This window comes from Trachurus trachurus, assembly GCF_905171665.1.
Source record: "Trachurus trachurus genome assembly, chromosome: 21".
In the NCBI taxonomy this organism is placed as follows: Eukaryota; Metazoa; Chordata; class Actinopteri; order Carangiformes; family Carangidae; genus Trachurus; species Trachurus trachurus.
In genome coordinates this window covers 1,959,334-1,975,769 of record NC_139899.1, presented here as the reverse complement: position 1 = coordinate 1,975,769, position 16,436 = coordinate 1,959,334, and the positions used below count along the sequence as shown (strand labels likewise).

The following is a 16,436-nucleotide window of genomic DNA, read 5'->3' as shown; positions in this document are numbered from 1 at the left end:
ATATTCCATGACCATGAGCTGCGTGGAAGCTGTGTGTACAGTATGTGTTCTGCTTCCTTTGCTGCTTTCTGTGTTAGCTTTGCCTCCAAAATACCACCGCCACACACAGAAGTGGGAAATTTCATCATCTTGCATCAGGTCAAAAAACAGGATTGTGGTGCAGCTGCAAGTGGAGCTGGGTGAGGTGAGGTGGAGGACAGAGCCGTGGGTGACACCGCTTTGAGCTATTTATTGGACAGCAGGTGGCTCTTTCTCGTTTGTCTTTATTTTATTTACACTGCAAGGTCAAATAAGGCATATGGTGGGAAGGAGAAAGTTCAGATTCATCGCTCATTCCCCCGAAGCCATGCACAATAAATAATACTTCATTAGCAGTCACTATGTTTGCAGCATATTTATGGACTCTATAAGACTTATGTGTGACAATGATATTGTTTAATGACTCTGGAAAGAAAAGTGTGTAGTCATGGAAAAAGGTAGTGGATGGAGAACAATGCATATGTCAGTGATTACAGCACCGGCACTGCTCAAGGCTCTCAGAGGTCCAGCATCATTTCATCAGAGTGACAGCTCTGCAATAACCTGCAGTGGGAGCCATAAAAAAAGTCCTCTTCCATCCCTGAAACTTTTCTCCGCTAGTTGCAGCCTGCTCTGTACACAAAGCTACAAGAGCATGTTGAAATACACAAACGCTTTAATGTAGGCTACTTACCACATTTTCTCTGTATTACTAATAGGTGAACTTTGTATGAGCTGGAGTAACAGTCATGAAAGTATTTGGGAGGATGGACATGTGAGTGGTCGTCAGTGACTGATGGACTTCACCACCTCTTGCTCTCCATTCACTTTAGAGAGAGACTTAAAGGGGACATATTATGGGAATGTCACTTTTTGAAGGCTCTTTAACATATATTTGGGTGTTTGGGCCCACCGGCGCAAGTGGCAAAGAGGGAGGAGAGAAGGCGTGGAGTGGGTTTAACACAGCCAAGTCCGTTGTTCACCAATCAAATGAGCTCCTCTCCTCGTCTTTAATGTGCCAGCATGCCAGCAGTCTTTGATCTGTCATCAGTGTGAAGGGACAATCGACATAGATATAAATATAAATGTATGTGCTGATTCAGATAGTTACATTAAATAGTGGTTTTTGTGATTATTTCCTATTGCATTTAATGTGCCTGGATGTGGAAACCTGCCTGTGAGGTTTTGGTGACATGTTCGCACTGTGCGTCGGCCAGCCAAACTACCACTGCGCCGGGTGAACTTCGCCTTGCGCCCAGAGTAGACCAGGTTGGAGTTGGCGGGTTTTCGGCGCAACCTTTTGGCACGAAATTGTCACTGCACCAAGCTGAATCTGTCGACACCTTCCCCTGCTGCGCCGCCACAACCATCTCAGCGCACCTCGGTCTACCAAATTCGCTGCGCAGGTACTGCGCGTAAGAAATTTCCACTGCGCCGCGCTGCATCACCCTGCGTTGCGCCACAAAATTGGAGCCCTTTGTCTTGCCTTCCTGCCCCCAAAATGTGAGAATTGATTAAAAGAAATCTATTATTTTCAGGCTCCCTAGGTTGAAATCCACGAGCTAATCCCTCAGTTGTCATCCAGTGATGTCATTAGTTTTCGAATTTGCATAATACCACTCCTACCTGTGAGTACCTGTACTGGTAGAGGGGGCGGGGCAAGATGAGCAGGGGCTCATTTGCATTTAAAGGGACAGGCACTGAAAGCAGCCGTTCTGAACAGGGCTGTTTAGAGAGGATGAAAAGAGCTGTGATGATCCTTAGGGTATTTTGACCAAAGCATGTCACAGACATGGCATGATATGTGTCCTTTAATGAGACTGGAAGTAGATGTTTAGTCATCAGTTATGACAGGAGGAAATGTGATTAACAAAAGTCGAACTGTTTGAGTCAATGGCTATAGCAGTGGTTAAGTTATAATATGGAAAACTCTTTGGAACTGACCTGAACCTTCATGGTGCCCTGTGGACTCTCATTGTGAATAGACTAAATAGACTGAATAGAGTTCTGTTTACATTTAGTGTGTCTCATAAAATGGTATACAGACACCATAAACCACATGTCATCATGGTTCCAGGATCGTCCCGGGTTCATGTGATGCTTATTGCATGGGAGACTATTTTCCTAAGAACTGCAACAGCTTCAGCCAGTGCTCCAATACAATACATGTTAAGATGGTAATCACACGCACTAGTGTATGTAATGTAAATTTGGAGGTCTTGTTGTGGTTTTGACACTCTTACGTATGTGATACATAAATTACAACAACATGCAGGATATTAGTACTGCTTTATTTGTAAGTATCAGCCTCATGTGCACGAGAAAACCTCCTTCATCAGGAATAATTGGCTATTCACTCAATACACACAATAGTTCATTCCAATGGAAGTTGTGTACTGGTTGCACATAAATAATTTAGGCTTTTTTGGCCCATTCTGTCTTACCAAAGCTATTTTCTTATTTCACTGCTCTTCTGGATTTTTCCAGTTTGATTGGACCCAAAGGGTAGAATTCACATAAAACAAAAAGTGATTTCTGGAACTTCATGAGGTTCAGATAATTATATTGACCATGTTTCAGGCACTGTGTAAGAGAAAAGGTCTCTTTGGGACCGGCTGCTCCTGTGTCTCACCTGCACCACACGTTTGTATTTCCACCCTCTGCAGTCAACAGAAAAGCAAAATGTGTCACCAGCAAATTCATGAGTAAATATGTGTGTCCTTCATCCTGTGCAATATTAATGAGCACGATACGGTGTATAATACAAGAGTTCACTGTTTTCTGTGAGTATTAATTTTGGAAGCTGAATATTCACTCACTATCCACTGGATAGCGCAGACTGTTTGTATTGTTGAGGCTGTTTAGTGTTGACTGGTGGCTTGTTTTAAGAGATCTAAAACAATTAATAATTTGATTTAAAGCTTAATTTAAACTGGTTTTCACAACACAGCACACAGATCAGTCACAACATTAAAACCAGTCAGCAGTTTGTGGTCAAAAAGTGGTCAAAAACTCCATCTGGTTACCCTCATGCTTAAAGGGGAACTATGCTAACCCTCTTCCCGGCCATGTGCATTTGTTTTTAACAAAGCCGGCAAGAAATCAATCTATGGAGCGGTGGATAATGTTATACATCAATGTTACGTTGTGTGTATTTGTCTTATCTGTCATAACCAAGAGATTATGTGTTACTGGGAGAGTTTGTGTCTTGGTGCTGCCGAGACGAGAGCTGGGACACCAGGTCAGCGACACTGATCTTGTAAGGTTGTCATTTATTTAACCATCACAATTACTCTGAAGCTGTTTAATTAAGGTAAAAAATGTAGCATAGTTAAGGTAAAAAAAAATCCTGCATAGTTCCTCCTTAACTGAACATACAGTATGAGTTTTTGAATAAACACTTCCTGACTTGATAATGTCACATTCACTGAACTTAAGGCAGTAGTTCAGGGGATTTGATGTAGAGTTGTTTGAAGCTTCACTCATGATTAGTAATACAATAGTTCAACAGTTCACGAACTGGCAGCAGACTGATCTGGATCTACTGCAGATAGACTGACTATAGAAACTATCTGTTAGTGAGCTGACATTAAACTTTCTTGTACTGATGAGCCGGCTGAGTGTGACCTGTCAATGAAATCCCTGTGTTTACTGTTTATATGCCACATGTCCTTGGATCCAGCCGTCCCCTCCATGTTTCTTTTTACTGCTAACTGTGTTGCATTAAACTGTACAGCACATTATATTTCAGTCTCTGACGGTTCCTCTGTCTTTAGTTTGACTGAGTCTGGCTCTCCGGTCAGGCTCTGGGATGTCTGGGTGAGTGAAGCCACTCCCGAGTCGCTCTGAAAGGTTGTAAAGGTGGGAGGGGTTTTCTCGTGCGGGAGGGTGGGCCGCTTCGCGCTGCCTCGACGCAATGACTTCATCAACAGGGGCCGGAGGGAGCGTGCAGAAGCAGCCTGGGAGTGTTGCAGCGCTCGCTTGTTCCTGTGTTGGATGGTGAGACGGCAGCGCAGCACCTGGACGAAGACCTCCCTGAACTGCCTGGAGGACAGGTTGTAGAGGAAAGGGTTGATGACGGAGCTGAGGTAGAAGAAGGTGTCAGCCACGGGGTGAAGTGTGACGTAGCTCCGGAAGTAGGGAACAGACCAGAGGGATTTGGGAACGGCAGCCATCATAAGTCGTCGAATCTGGTTGGGAAGCCAGCACACCGTCAGGGATCCCACGATGAGACCTGAGGAGAAGGTCAAAGCATAGAATATGAATGTGTTACACTTATTTTTAACGGCACTCATATGTGTCTGTTAAATACAATGCTTCAGCCTGCAACCTGCGAGCGTACATGAGCATAAAGAAAGGAAACATGGGAAATGGCTACCATGTAAAACCTTTTAAAGATGATCCATACAAAAACATATGTGTGTCAGGGCGTAATGTACCAGGCTGTTCTGTCCAAATGCAGCTCCTTTCCTGGAACACCACACTAATGAATATAACAGAGTGGTATCGACCCTTTTCTCTCATTTTCAACAGGAAAGTGCATTTCCTCAAATATTCAACTATGTAATGAAACAAGAAAAGAAGCAAGAAAAAAAGAACAAGACTTAGTACAATGATGCTGTACACAGTACGTACTGTATGCATACAACATACAGTGGCATGCAGAAGTTTGGGCACCCATGGTCAGAATTTCTGTTCATGTGAACATTTACTGTAGGGAAGTGGAAGATTAAATGATCTCAAAAAGGTCCCTAACCCACAATATCAATGTATTATTTTTGTTTTCTACAGTTTTAGAGTGAAAACGAATGGGAAACCCAGGAGACTGGAGCTCTCTGATAACTTGGGGGGTAAAATGCAGTGCCATTGCTAGGAATTCTGGGCCCCCTTAAAGAATACCCCCTTACCCCCTGACTTTTCCACTTTTTTTCTTAGACTACAGTACGTACGTATTATCATTTTTTATTTAGCCTACTTTGTTTGGATGCTATTGCAGCATTACTATGAGTATTAGTCAGGGTCCTATGCAGAATAATTCAGTCATACAAAGATTAGACTACTGGGGTTTTTGGGGGGCCCTACTGGGTGCTGGGCCCCTAGAATATCATCACCTCTCCCCTATACAACGGCCCTGGTGAAATGTAAAGGGAAAGTGTTATCTGTAACTTTATGCCTTTTGGGGATAATTTCATCTTCCACTTGCTGAACTGTTCACACATCAACAGAAATCTTGCAGGGTGCCCAAACTTTTGCATTCCAATGTATGTTAGGTGTGTTGGCTGAGCTTGTGAAGAGAGCTTCATTAGGAAGGCTGATGATAAATTTGGTTTTTACAGCCAATGAGAAACTGCCTCGGTCTGCTTTTGTTACATCATCTCAACACATTGGAAACCAGCAGTAGGCTGCCTCAGTCTGTTTAGCTCTTTTGCTTACAGCATCTTTGAACATCATAATCTCTTCTTACTCTGGGAAAATCAGTTCACAAAAGGTGCTTTATCCACCCAGACTGATTTTTATTTCAGCTTTAATGAGGAGCTGTGGGGTGGTGAACTCCCAGCGGTGCTAAGCCTCCTGTATAATGACACAGGTTTGTCATCAGTTTCCTCCGGGTTGTTTTCTTCTTCTCGGCTGATTTAAAACGGACATGACTGAAATCAGGTTCATCATACCTGCTGTTATTTTTATTCTCCTCCTAGTCTGATCTTATTCAGAGCTGAACAGCAGGTGCTCCCAAAAAAATGACCAAACATTAACCACAGTGACTGCACCGGGCCCTCCAGGACACAAGATTGCCTCTCCAACTCCAGACCAGCCCGCTGACATATCTCGTCTGTCATGTCTGAGTCATGCGCTTCCTCCACTAAACACATCGTTGTAGTCTAATCTGGTGTTTATCTATTTCCTGCAGTGTTTTTAATGGGGAAATACACTGAGCAAACAGCCTTTGAAGACTCACAAAGTTGCCTGGCTTCCTGCTGTCAAACACAGATATCAACACATTTATTTATAATGCTCCACCCAAAACAGCTGGGAGAATGATTTAATCCAATATCAGTTAAGGGGAGAGAAACTAATTGGTATAAATCATCCTTCACTTCCCCCAGCCTGAAGGACCATGTCGGTTCCTATATAATACCCACACATGCAACGAATAAGAGTGTAACAGTGGACGCATGAGGCTGGAGTGGTTCCCTTTTGTTTAGGTTTAGGCACAGGAAATACTTCGGTTTAGGAAGAGATCATGGTTAGAGGACCTGTGTTGTCATGTTTACAGTAATAGATGCAGTTAAGGTTAAAAGAAACAATGTTGATCATTGGCTTCACACGGGAAATATACAGCACTATGTCCAGTGTTTTGTAACCATCCTCCTTAACCCTTTACACCACATCTATTTTTTCTTCATTCATGTTATAATTTTAACATCTACATTTCACCATACAATAAAATATGGATCACAGTAAATAGACATACAACCTTGTTTACATTAGAATGATCTAGTGATTTATTATAAGGGGTGGGGAGCTACATAGGCATTTTGGTCTGGGTGCTTTTGCTTTTGAATCTCACTTTCTTCCAATATCAAGTGTCAGTTGATCAAGGCTGACTGTGCCTGAGACCATAGTCAGAGCCAAAGTCATACACTCTGCATTTTTATGGCCACTTAGGGAGCAACTTGAACTGCAGTTTAATAAATCAGTCACTATGAACAGATCTACCACATCCAGAAACAAAAAAAAGCTCATGACCAATAGCAATAATAGGAAATAATCATGAGTAAATTATCATTATGTGGTCCTCAGAGGACATGATATGACTTTGGTGATGTCCCATGGACATCTACCTGGTAGATAGTTATGATCACCATTAAATTGTTGGTTCTCTGACTTTTTATCATCATCAAGTGAAATGTTTAATGAGTCCGAGACTTTGGTTTATATCTGCAAGCTACTGAGATTTGTACTTCATGTGGTGCAAAATAGCAAAATTAACATACAAACAAGTAAAAATAAGATACACATAGCATGCTGATATGTATCCCAAAGTATCACTGTACTACAGTATATACAGTATATATATGACGTACACATACAACATAAAAAACATATAAATGAAATGCGTTATAAATTAGAATAGTTTCTATATGTAGCGACTAAATATCTATTAGAAAAACACACTGTACCCTTATAGCGGACATATTTGACAGTCTTGCGATGTGGGGTCATATATTACATTTCTGTCTGGACATTTTCCACCACTTGCACAAACACATATTTTTCAATTGATCCATGTGGCCACACGTCAGGTCCAAACCTGAGCAAACACACTTGGCTGTGAGGTCAGAGGCTCGTCCATCAGCCTGCTGGTGTGAGTTTAGCCCATGCCATTAGGAAAGATCGGCCCTGTTTCCAGAGCTATGTACCGTTGCTAAGCAGCGGCATCACGGGTTTAGTTTCGGCCCACTGGCTTTTAAACAACACAAACAAGAGGTTAAGAAAAACCTGTTTGTCCTCAGCTAAATAACATCTGCTTGGCTCCAACGAAGTTCTACACCAACAAAAAGTAGACCATGATTAGTGCACTGATATTTAACAGCCAGATTTTTCATAATTAATGATTACTTGATTTTTTATTTTTTTTGCAAGATTTCTTCTATTTCCAGTTTCCAGTCTTTTACAATAACATGACCCTGTACAACCATGCAGTGCACCTGGTATTTTCACTGAATAACTGAAGGAGCCTCCTGCTGGAAGTGACACACAGAGAAGTGTTTTACTGATTGATCTCACAGGCTTCATAGTGTGAGACGAGACTGAGCTCAACCTGTACTGTATGTAAGCTCAGGTAACAGATTCCTCTCAAAATAGTCTGTCATCTGTGAACTTAGAGACAGGGACAGAAGGTAAATGAATGAGGAGGGACAAAGACGGGGACATACTCCTTTAATCAGTGTCACCATGTGTCACTTTCCCCTGAAGGTTTGATAGATAATTAAAAACACAATGGTAATTTAATGAGCCCATGTTTGTCAAAGTGTCTGTTAATGTATACTCTCCCCTTGACCTTTTTAAAAAACGCAAACACTTACTAGTAGCCAGACAGGCTCATCCCCTGTTTGTGGCTTCATAAGCATTTTCTGTAATTAAATGACAGCTCCAGCATTATTTTAATCTCTGAGTCCAGCAGAAGACAACAGTCAGAGCGTTAATCAGCATACAAACTGACCAAATCCTGTGGCTGACACATCCTGCCAAGCTTCCACACTCATCACATTAAGGCTGGGAATCAAACTGCAATACTTTAATAGACAGACCAAACACAGACTTAACTGTCTCATCCCCTTCATCAACCACCTCCACTAAACCACAGACAACTAGTTCCAGACAACAGGCTCAGAGAAGCTTCATACAGAGTAGGTTAACACAGTGGAAGACCTTGCAAGCTAAAGATACTGTATGTAACTAGATAATAAGTTACTCAAAGAAGAAAAACATCAACTCCAGTCTCACTCTGTGTTCCAATGGTACACAAGCTGAGTACATCTACATGGTGTTCACCTGAATAACACCAGATCACAGATGAATCTCTTCTTCTTCCCCCTCTTTTCTGTTGCCCAAACATCCCAGCCAACATCTGGAGTGGGGCGGGCCAGACAGCCCATCAAGTTATTATCTTATGGTAATGTTGTCCAAAAGCACAGACAGTTACTCTGCAGAGTGAGGGCCCATCACACCTCCATCCGGCGTCGTCCAGCTCTCTGTGTCCAGGCTAATGAGATTTATTAGCATTTAAAATGAATGATCAAAGAGAAAGTAAGGGAGGAAACTAAACAATGTCCTCTTAACTTTACCCCCACACCCAGACGGCTGGCTGGTTGGCTGGTTGGCTTACATCATCATTTTGTAAAACCTCCATGAACCCCACACACACACACACACACACACTAAAACACAAGCTGGTGTTTTCAGATTTACACCCTCAGGGTGACTTTGGAAAAGAAAATGCTGATTTAGTCAGGACTCGGCTGAAAATGTGCATTCATGATTTTAACCACTTTTAAACTTACTCCAAGTTGTATGTGTATTTTTTTGTAGACAATCCACCCTGTGGCAAGGCTGGATCACCAACTGTGAAAACAGGTAACTGCCAAGGGCCAAAAACCTTCAGGGGCCCATGATGGCCCCTGTTCAGCAACAGCAGCAGCCATTAGTCTTTGGTAATTTGAGGTTATCTACGAAATCTCAAATTCCCTAATTATAATTTCTCATTTCCTTAAAAACAGGGATCTTTAATTTACAAACATATAAACTTTAAGTAATTAGCATACGAGTAGGAGTACTGTAATTGGTGATATTCACCACATTAGTTCAAGTTCAAGTTCAAGTTCACTTTTATTTATATAGTTAATAAAAGCCCTGTGACAGTCGTCCAAAGTGCTTCACAGAGCAGAGACAGAAACAAAAAAACAATGCATGTACAAGAAACAAGAAAACATGCATACCATCACACATTCTCACACACAAATGCATGTAGCACATATTATACGAACGTATGCGCATACACATACATAGGCACTTGGCTCAGTCCTGCCCCCTGTTGGTGAAACATTGCACGTTTTTAAGAAGCCCATCTCTAAAGTCGAAGGCCATGTAATAAAAGTTTGCCATCCTTCACACTTCCGTCCGTATAAATGACACTAACTGTCCAGATGGATTAATATCACACACTACACTGATCCACTCTCAATAAAACCTGAGGGGATGGTGCTTTTTTTCTTTTAGATGTGACTTTTTCAAACTTACAAAGTTAAAAAAAAAAAAAAAATTGAATAGGCCACTACAGATGTCACACAGACAGATGAAGCAGCCTGATTAGCTGCCTTTATCATCGGCCGTCGCGCTCAGATCGTGTCCAAAATGGCTGTATTACTCTTTAAAATGGCGGGGGCGGTGGTGGTGGAGGACAGACAGGGAGGGGTCTACCTGTCACACTGGCTCGTTGATCACAGTCTACGCGTTCATCTGGAAAATTGCCACTGACTCAGCACAATTGGGTAACATCCCTGCAAAGAGGAGAGCGTGCAGCTCAGGTTGTCACGGCGCATGCGAAGCTCTCATGTTGTTGATAAATCTTTATCATCGTTATTATTATTATCTGAGCTGACAGTCTCATCAGTAATGTCCCCAAGCTCTCTCTCTCTCACACACACACACACACACACATACACATGCATAACAGAGAGATCCACTGTGTCCCCGCCATGAGCAAAATGCAACTGTCTGCTAATTAGAAAGCAATTAAAGCAGATTATTGGAACAATTAATTGTCCGTCTTTGCTGTAATTGGAGTGTATTTGATTGAGCCTCCCAGTTGCTTGGTGCAGTAAACAGTCCAGCAGAAAAGGCTGAGCTGAACCAAGTTGTTTCAAGTTAATGTGAGTCAGACGTCAACATGTCACGTCAGCTGTTAAAGGGATAGTTCAACATTTTGGAAAACTGGCCCATTGCCATAATCCCTATAGTTTTAGGAGTAGGTTTGTTACCTTTACTTGGCGGTGCAAGCTATTTTTATGTTTTATGTTTATGTTTATTTGCACGATTATAAAAGCAACAATAAAATTGAAAAAAAAAGACACGTGCGGGTGAGGAGGTAGAAACCCACTACAGGCTTATATTTAAACCTCACCTATAAAATTTTTTTTTTTTTTTTTTTTTTTTTTTTTGGACCAGTCCCAGCCTGGTCAGCTGCGTACATGAACTGATGAAGCCTCTTGGATGAGAGGTGAAACGTCTTCCTAGACAAATAACTAAGTCCAGTTGCTTTCGATTTAACCTCCTTTGAAATACTATGACCTGGACAAATGAGAATATGCACCGGCTTATTCTCACCTATAAAAGCAATTGCACAAATAACAAAGCAAAACAAACAAACGAACATGTACGGAGCTTTTAACTGGTTACGCAAAAGTCTCTGGTTTCTGCTGATGTGTCTCTGTTACCTACAACAGCAAATGATCCCATCAGTGTGATGATACACTATTTCTAAGTAGTCTAATTCTATACCTCTGGAAGGCATGGTCGGGTCGGACCACTGACGAAACAATATGAATACATTATGCTGCAAAAAAAAAAAAAAAGCAAGTCCCGTCTTCTTTCCAATGTTTCCAAAACAAATCTACATGCGCCGGCCAGACAAACGTCTTCATGACAGTGGGAAATGCAGTCTTCATTCTGGCAAAACACCACTGCTTTCCTCCACAGGGGCCGCCAAAATCAACACTAAATGAAAAGTTTGTACAGGGGCTTTAATATATCTTTTATATACATCTTTTATATATTTTTAGAACGGCCAAGCAGAGCTGCAAGCTGTTCAGAGCTACGCTAATGGCCATTAGCCATTAGTATAGAGAGGCTAATGGGATGGTCTCCCTCATTTAACTCATCAAATACACAATCCAACAACTCCAAAACACTCTTGTGCACAAGTTGTGACCTGCACATTCACCACGCTATGAGATAATAATGGAACAAGACAGAGTTGTTTTCGAGGCAAATGCAGAGACTGCTTGCTGAAAAACTGCCCCGGACGCGAACGCGCATCAGCGGTTTTGCATGAATTTACCTCTAAAACAACTTCATGTTTTTAATGAGTTTGATGAGGGAAACCAAGAAATCCCAGCAGCCTCCGTAGCGTAGCTCTGAGCAGCTCACAGCCCCATTCCCCCGTTCTAAAAAATAGCTTGCACCGACAATTAAGGGTAACAAACAATAGGCCAGTTTGCCAAAATGTTGAACTATCCCTTTAAAGCTGGAGATGGAAGAGTGACCTTCTACTGGCAGGTAGTTTCGTCTTCATATCCTGCATGTAGTGTAGCATTACTGAAGCATCAGTCAGACACTGTGTTAATGGTTAACATGCCAAAGTATAGGAGTAAGATCAGTTAGATCCATGGATCTGTATATATTAAATGATCCTTTAATGGAGTCATGGTTAGATCTGAGCACAGATTTATCAGGTAGCCAAACAGTGTCTAATGAGAAGAAGAAGAAGAGGAAGAATGTTGTTTAACTTGCACTTTGTACTTTGGACAGTACAATGCAGCATGAAATCAGATTACAGCCACAATGATTATTGACTTGCATATTATTAGGTTTGTTTGGCAGCCCTGTGAGCAGACACACAGAGATAACACGGAACTGCTTTCAGAGCGTGTGCCTGTTGTATAATCTGTACTGCTGTCTGAAAGTTGAAGGATTCCTGATACAAAGTTACAAGAAACTTGATGTCAAATCCAGCTCTGCTCAAACTTACAAACATCTACATCTTTTGACACAAGTCTGTCCTTTAACAGTGTCAGCACCACAATGCAAAAACTCAAAATCTTTCCAAGAATATCTGTCTTATTTCTTGTCAAAATGTCTCATTTCTGGTCAAAACTAATCTCTTTCCACTTAAAATAAGACTCATCACCTAAAAACATTTTCACTTGAAATAAGTAGAATCATCTGCCAGTGAAAGCTACTTTTTAATGTGATGAGTCTTATTTTAAGTATATTAAGATTTGTTTTGACTAGAAATGACATTTTGACTAGAAAAAGACAAATATTCTCGGTAAGATTTTTTGTTTTTGCAGAGGAGAGGGCCCTGTTGAGACAAGTGTTTCTTATTTTTGATCTACTTCTACAAGAAACCAATGAAATGGATGGTACATTTTAAGTAAAGAAAAACATGGAAGCAATTAACAGCAATTTATGACATTTCAACGAGCCGGTGGCAAGACACCAACACCATTAGGAGCTATTTAGTCAAATGAGTAATACAAATAAATTATAGTGCCTGTGCTGAGATAAGCTGCACTAAATCACCGGCGCAGCAGTCTATCAACCTTCAGCTGCCATGCAGTCTGGGTAGATTTGTGGAAGTAATTTATTGTTTTTGACAAATTCACAATAAGATAAATAATTTCAAACATCTTGCTGTCATTTGATGTACTACTATCAGAATGAAGAGACTGACCACGATGACACCCCAATCATTCAAAACAAGCTTTCTCCCTATGAAGAACCTCTGTCTGATGTGATTACAACAGAGTGCCTGTTAATCATCTGAATAATAGATCACGTTGAAAAGTTGTTGCAGCTGAGATGACTGCTTCACTCGACTGTTTAGGAGACAGACTGTCTGCACTAGGCACCACCACACACACCTGCACTGTTACTGGCTGCAGGGTTAATGCTGCATATGCTTAGCAGACCTTTTGAAAAAGCAACATTTCTTTCATAACTCACTGAGAAACTTTTCAAATAGAGGGCATCACCAAATCATCGACGCGCTTCATTTCCATGATTGGAAACGCTTCTGTAGATTCAAACGGAATAATCAAGAGAAGGAAAATATTTCCTATGGTGTATGAGTACACCATCTGATCTGACTGAGGACTGAACTCGTATGTATGGCCATCTTGATTGCATATTGATTTAAAGCATATGTCAAATCTATAACTACCAAAATGAAATGTGTTAATGAAGGAGAAGATGAATGTGGGATGAAATTATTCAGATGCGCATGATGAGGGGAAACTCAAGGAATGAGCTTCACAGCTTCACTTGTTTGCTCCATGATTAGAAACTGTTTATTTCAGTCTGCGTCATTTTGTGATTTACTACGATCTGCTTTTGACTTTTTAAATAGGAAGCAACATCTATCTATCTATCTATCTATCTATCTATCTATCTATCTATCTATCTATCTATCTATCTATCTATCTATCTATCTATCTATCTATCTATCTATCTATCTATCTATCTATCTATCTATCTATCTATAGGGTGACAGTGACAAGGTATTGTAATTTGTAAAGACTTTACAACTGGAGTAATGTAATGACTCTGACCTCAAAACTCAAGCTGCAGCTGTTTATGGTAATGCTCTTTTTGATCAGAAGACCAGGAAATACAATAAAAGAATGTACAGTATATGTTTCTCCTGGTCTGCTTGGGACAAAAAAACCTTTACTCTAGACATGTTTTTAGGCTGATGGAAGGAAGGCTGTTTTGGTGATTGGTGATCATCACACCAAGGTTTTGGACCTGGTCTTTGGTTTTTAGGACATTGACTTGAGGAAATTACTGACAGCAAACCTCTTCTCTTAATTGCCAAGAACAGTTTCCTCAGTTTTTTTATTTTGCTGTAATTGAAGGAAATTGACATTCATCCAGCTGATATACTTGCTCTAAACAGTGACACAAAGCCTCTATTGTTGGGGATAGTATTAAACATATTTGTGTGTCGTCTGCAGAACTATGATATGCAATATTGAACTCTGCAGAATCTGACCCAAGGGCAGTATATAGGCTGAACAGAAAGGGTCCAAGAACTGAGCCCTGAGGAACTCCACATGACATAGCTGCTCGATCGGATTCATAACTTCCAGTGGTCACAAAATGTCTCCGGTCCTACAAGGAGAACCTGAACCATTCTAGGACTGTTCTGTTTCCAACCTGTTCAACAATATACTGTGATCTACAGTGTCAAACACAGCACTGCAGTCCAGTAAGACTAAAACTGACAGCTTGCCCGAGTCATTGTTCAACCTTACATGATTTAGCACTTTAATAAGAGCTGTTTCTGTGATAAGATCAGAAGCCTGATTGAAATTTATCAAAAAGTAGAGTTGATTAAAAACCACTTTGGAAGGTGATCAACACTACCAGCCGACACTATAGTGCACAAAGTCGAGTTTACAGTGGTGGAAACACAGATATTATTTTTCCATTCTCAGGGTAAAGGACGAGAATACAGTGGTGATCTGTGAAAACTGCATCCACAGCAAAGAGCAGTGACTGTAATCTCCTGAAGCACTGAACCAAACACGCTGCTACAGAGCTAGTTGCTAAAGTTAAGGGTTTTTTGTTTAGCTTTTTTACAGTGAAGTGAGACAGGAGAGTCAAGGACGACCTCAAACACATGGCAGCTGCTATTAGGACAAAGCCTACATGGTACACTGTACATGCATGCATATTAGTATCACAGACATGACAAAAAATTGAAATATGAGGATAATGGGAATGGGGGCTGAAATAAAATAAAATAAAATAAAAATAAAAAGTTAATTAAAGTAAAGGATAAATATGAGCCTATGGAGAGAAAAAATAGATAATTGAGAATTGGTAAGTATTTAGTTGTTTACTGTTTGATGGATGGTTAAGAAATAATGTTTTCTGCTTGTTTTCACCAAAGGATTGGAGGATAATCTTAGTCATATTATTTATTGATTGATTACGTTACATTGTATTGGTATTATGTATTAGTAACAAATTGCAGGTGTATGTACGTAATAACCTAACATAAGAGTGAATGAACAAATGTGCAGTCAAACCTAAATACAGACCACCTTTGTTCAAGTGAAGAAATGAAAATCAAAGAGAAAATCAATGTCATGCGGAGCACAGAGATGAGTAAATAATATTGATCTGGTGAGATCTTCTCCTCAGACACTGGATGAAGAACTATCCTGTGGATAATAAGCAACCTGTGATGGAGACAAACATTACAAAAGCCTCTGACAATGAGTACAGACATCTCCTGAACCCAGACACAAAACCAGAACAGACTGGGGATGAATTACACCCACAGAGAGTATAAAGGAGCTTTTTGAAGATTGAAACTTTGGCATATCCGTCGCATAATAATGAGTTTTTGGGATGTCAGATGGGCGGGTTTAATGAGTGGTCCAGCTCAAATAATGCCAGGTAAACATCACAGAAAAAATATCCTTGATTTCAAATAGGTTGTCAGTTGATACTTCCATAAATCACGTCCATGGCAAACATCTATTTGATACATCAAAGTTCAATTAAACCACAGAAGTATAAACAGGTCAATTAGGTTCCTCCCACTGCAACAACTGCAACTGAGTGCATTAAATCTTATCTACGACAGCCTCTCAGACCAGTTGAATCCAAACTCATTTATGAGCCTGTCAGCCACAAACCGAGTGGTTTCCTCTCCCACTGCAAATGGAGAAAGAAGTGACTTTTAGTAATGTTGCACTGAAATCCAGGAAGAGTGGGAATGAATTAATTTGGAGGCTAACAGAAGATCCTCAGTCATTAAACCACTTGAATAACTCGGGTAAGTCACAGGGGAATATTATTCATAATGGAACTAATCTAATCACTTTGGAGGAGATTTTCTGGTGCAGACAGGGCTGCCTGATGATAGATAATCCTGCTCTGGAGATTCTTGTTTGTAATCTTGGAAACTTGGAAAGGACATTAGTGAATATGCACAGATGTTCTTCAGAAGAGCTCTGGTCTAATTCTAATGCAAATCATTTTCCTCGCCCAACATTTGTTCCCCATTTGAATGATGTGGCCACAGCGTGAGGATGTTTGATATAGCGGCCCTGTTTGGGTTA

At 40.7% G+C, this 16,436-nt stretch overlaps 1 protein-coding gene across 1 annotated transcript in view; it reads right to left on the bottom strand.

Moving 5' to 3' along the window:
- Nucleotides 1-2,290: 2,290 nt before the first annotated feature.
- gpr39 (G protein-coupled receptor 39) overlaps nt 2,291-16,436 on the bottom strand; it is a 40,336-nt gene continuing 26,190 nt past the window's right edge. The window contains exon 2 of the mRNA XM_083996208.1: nt 2,291-4,252. Coding sequence (XP_083852334.1) covers nt 3,759-4,252 — 494 coding nt within the window. The 3' untranslated portion in view covers nt 2,291-3,758. The remainder of the gene's footprint in view (nt 4,253-16,436) is intronic.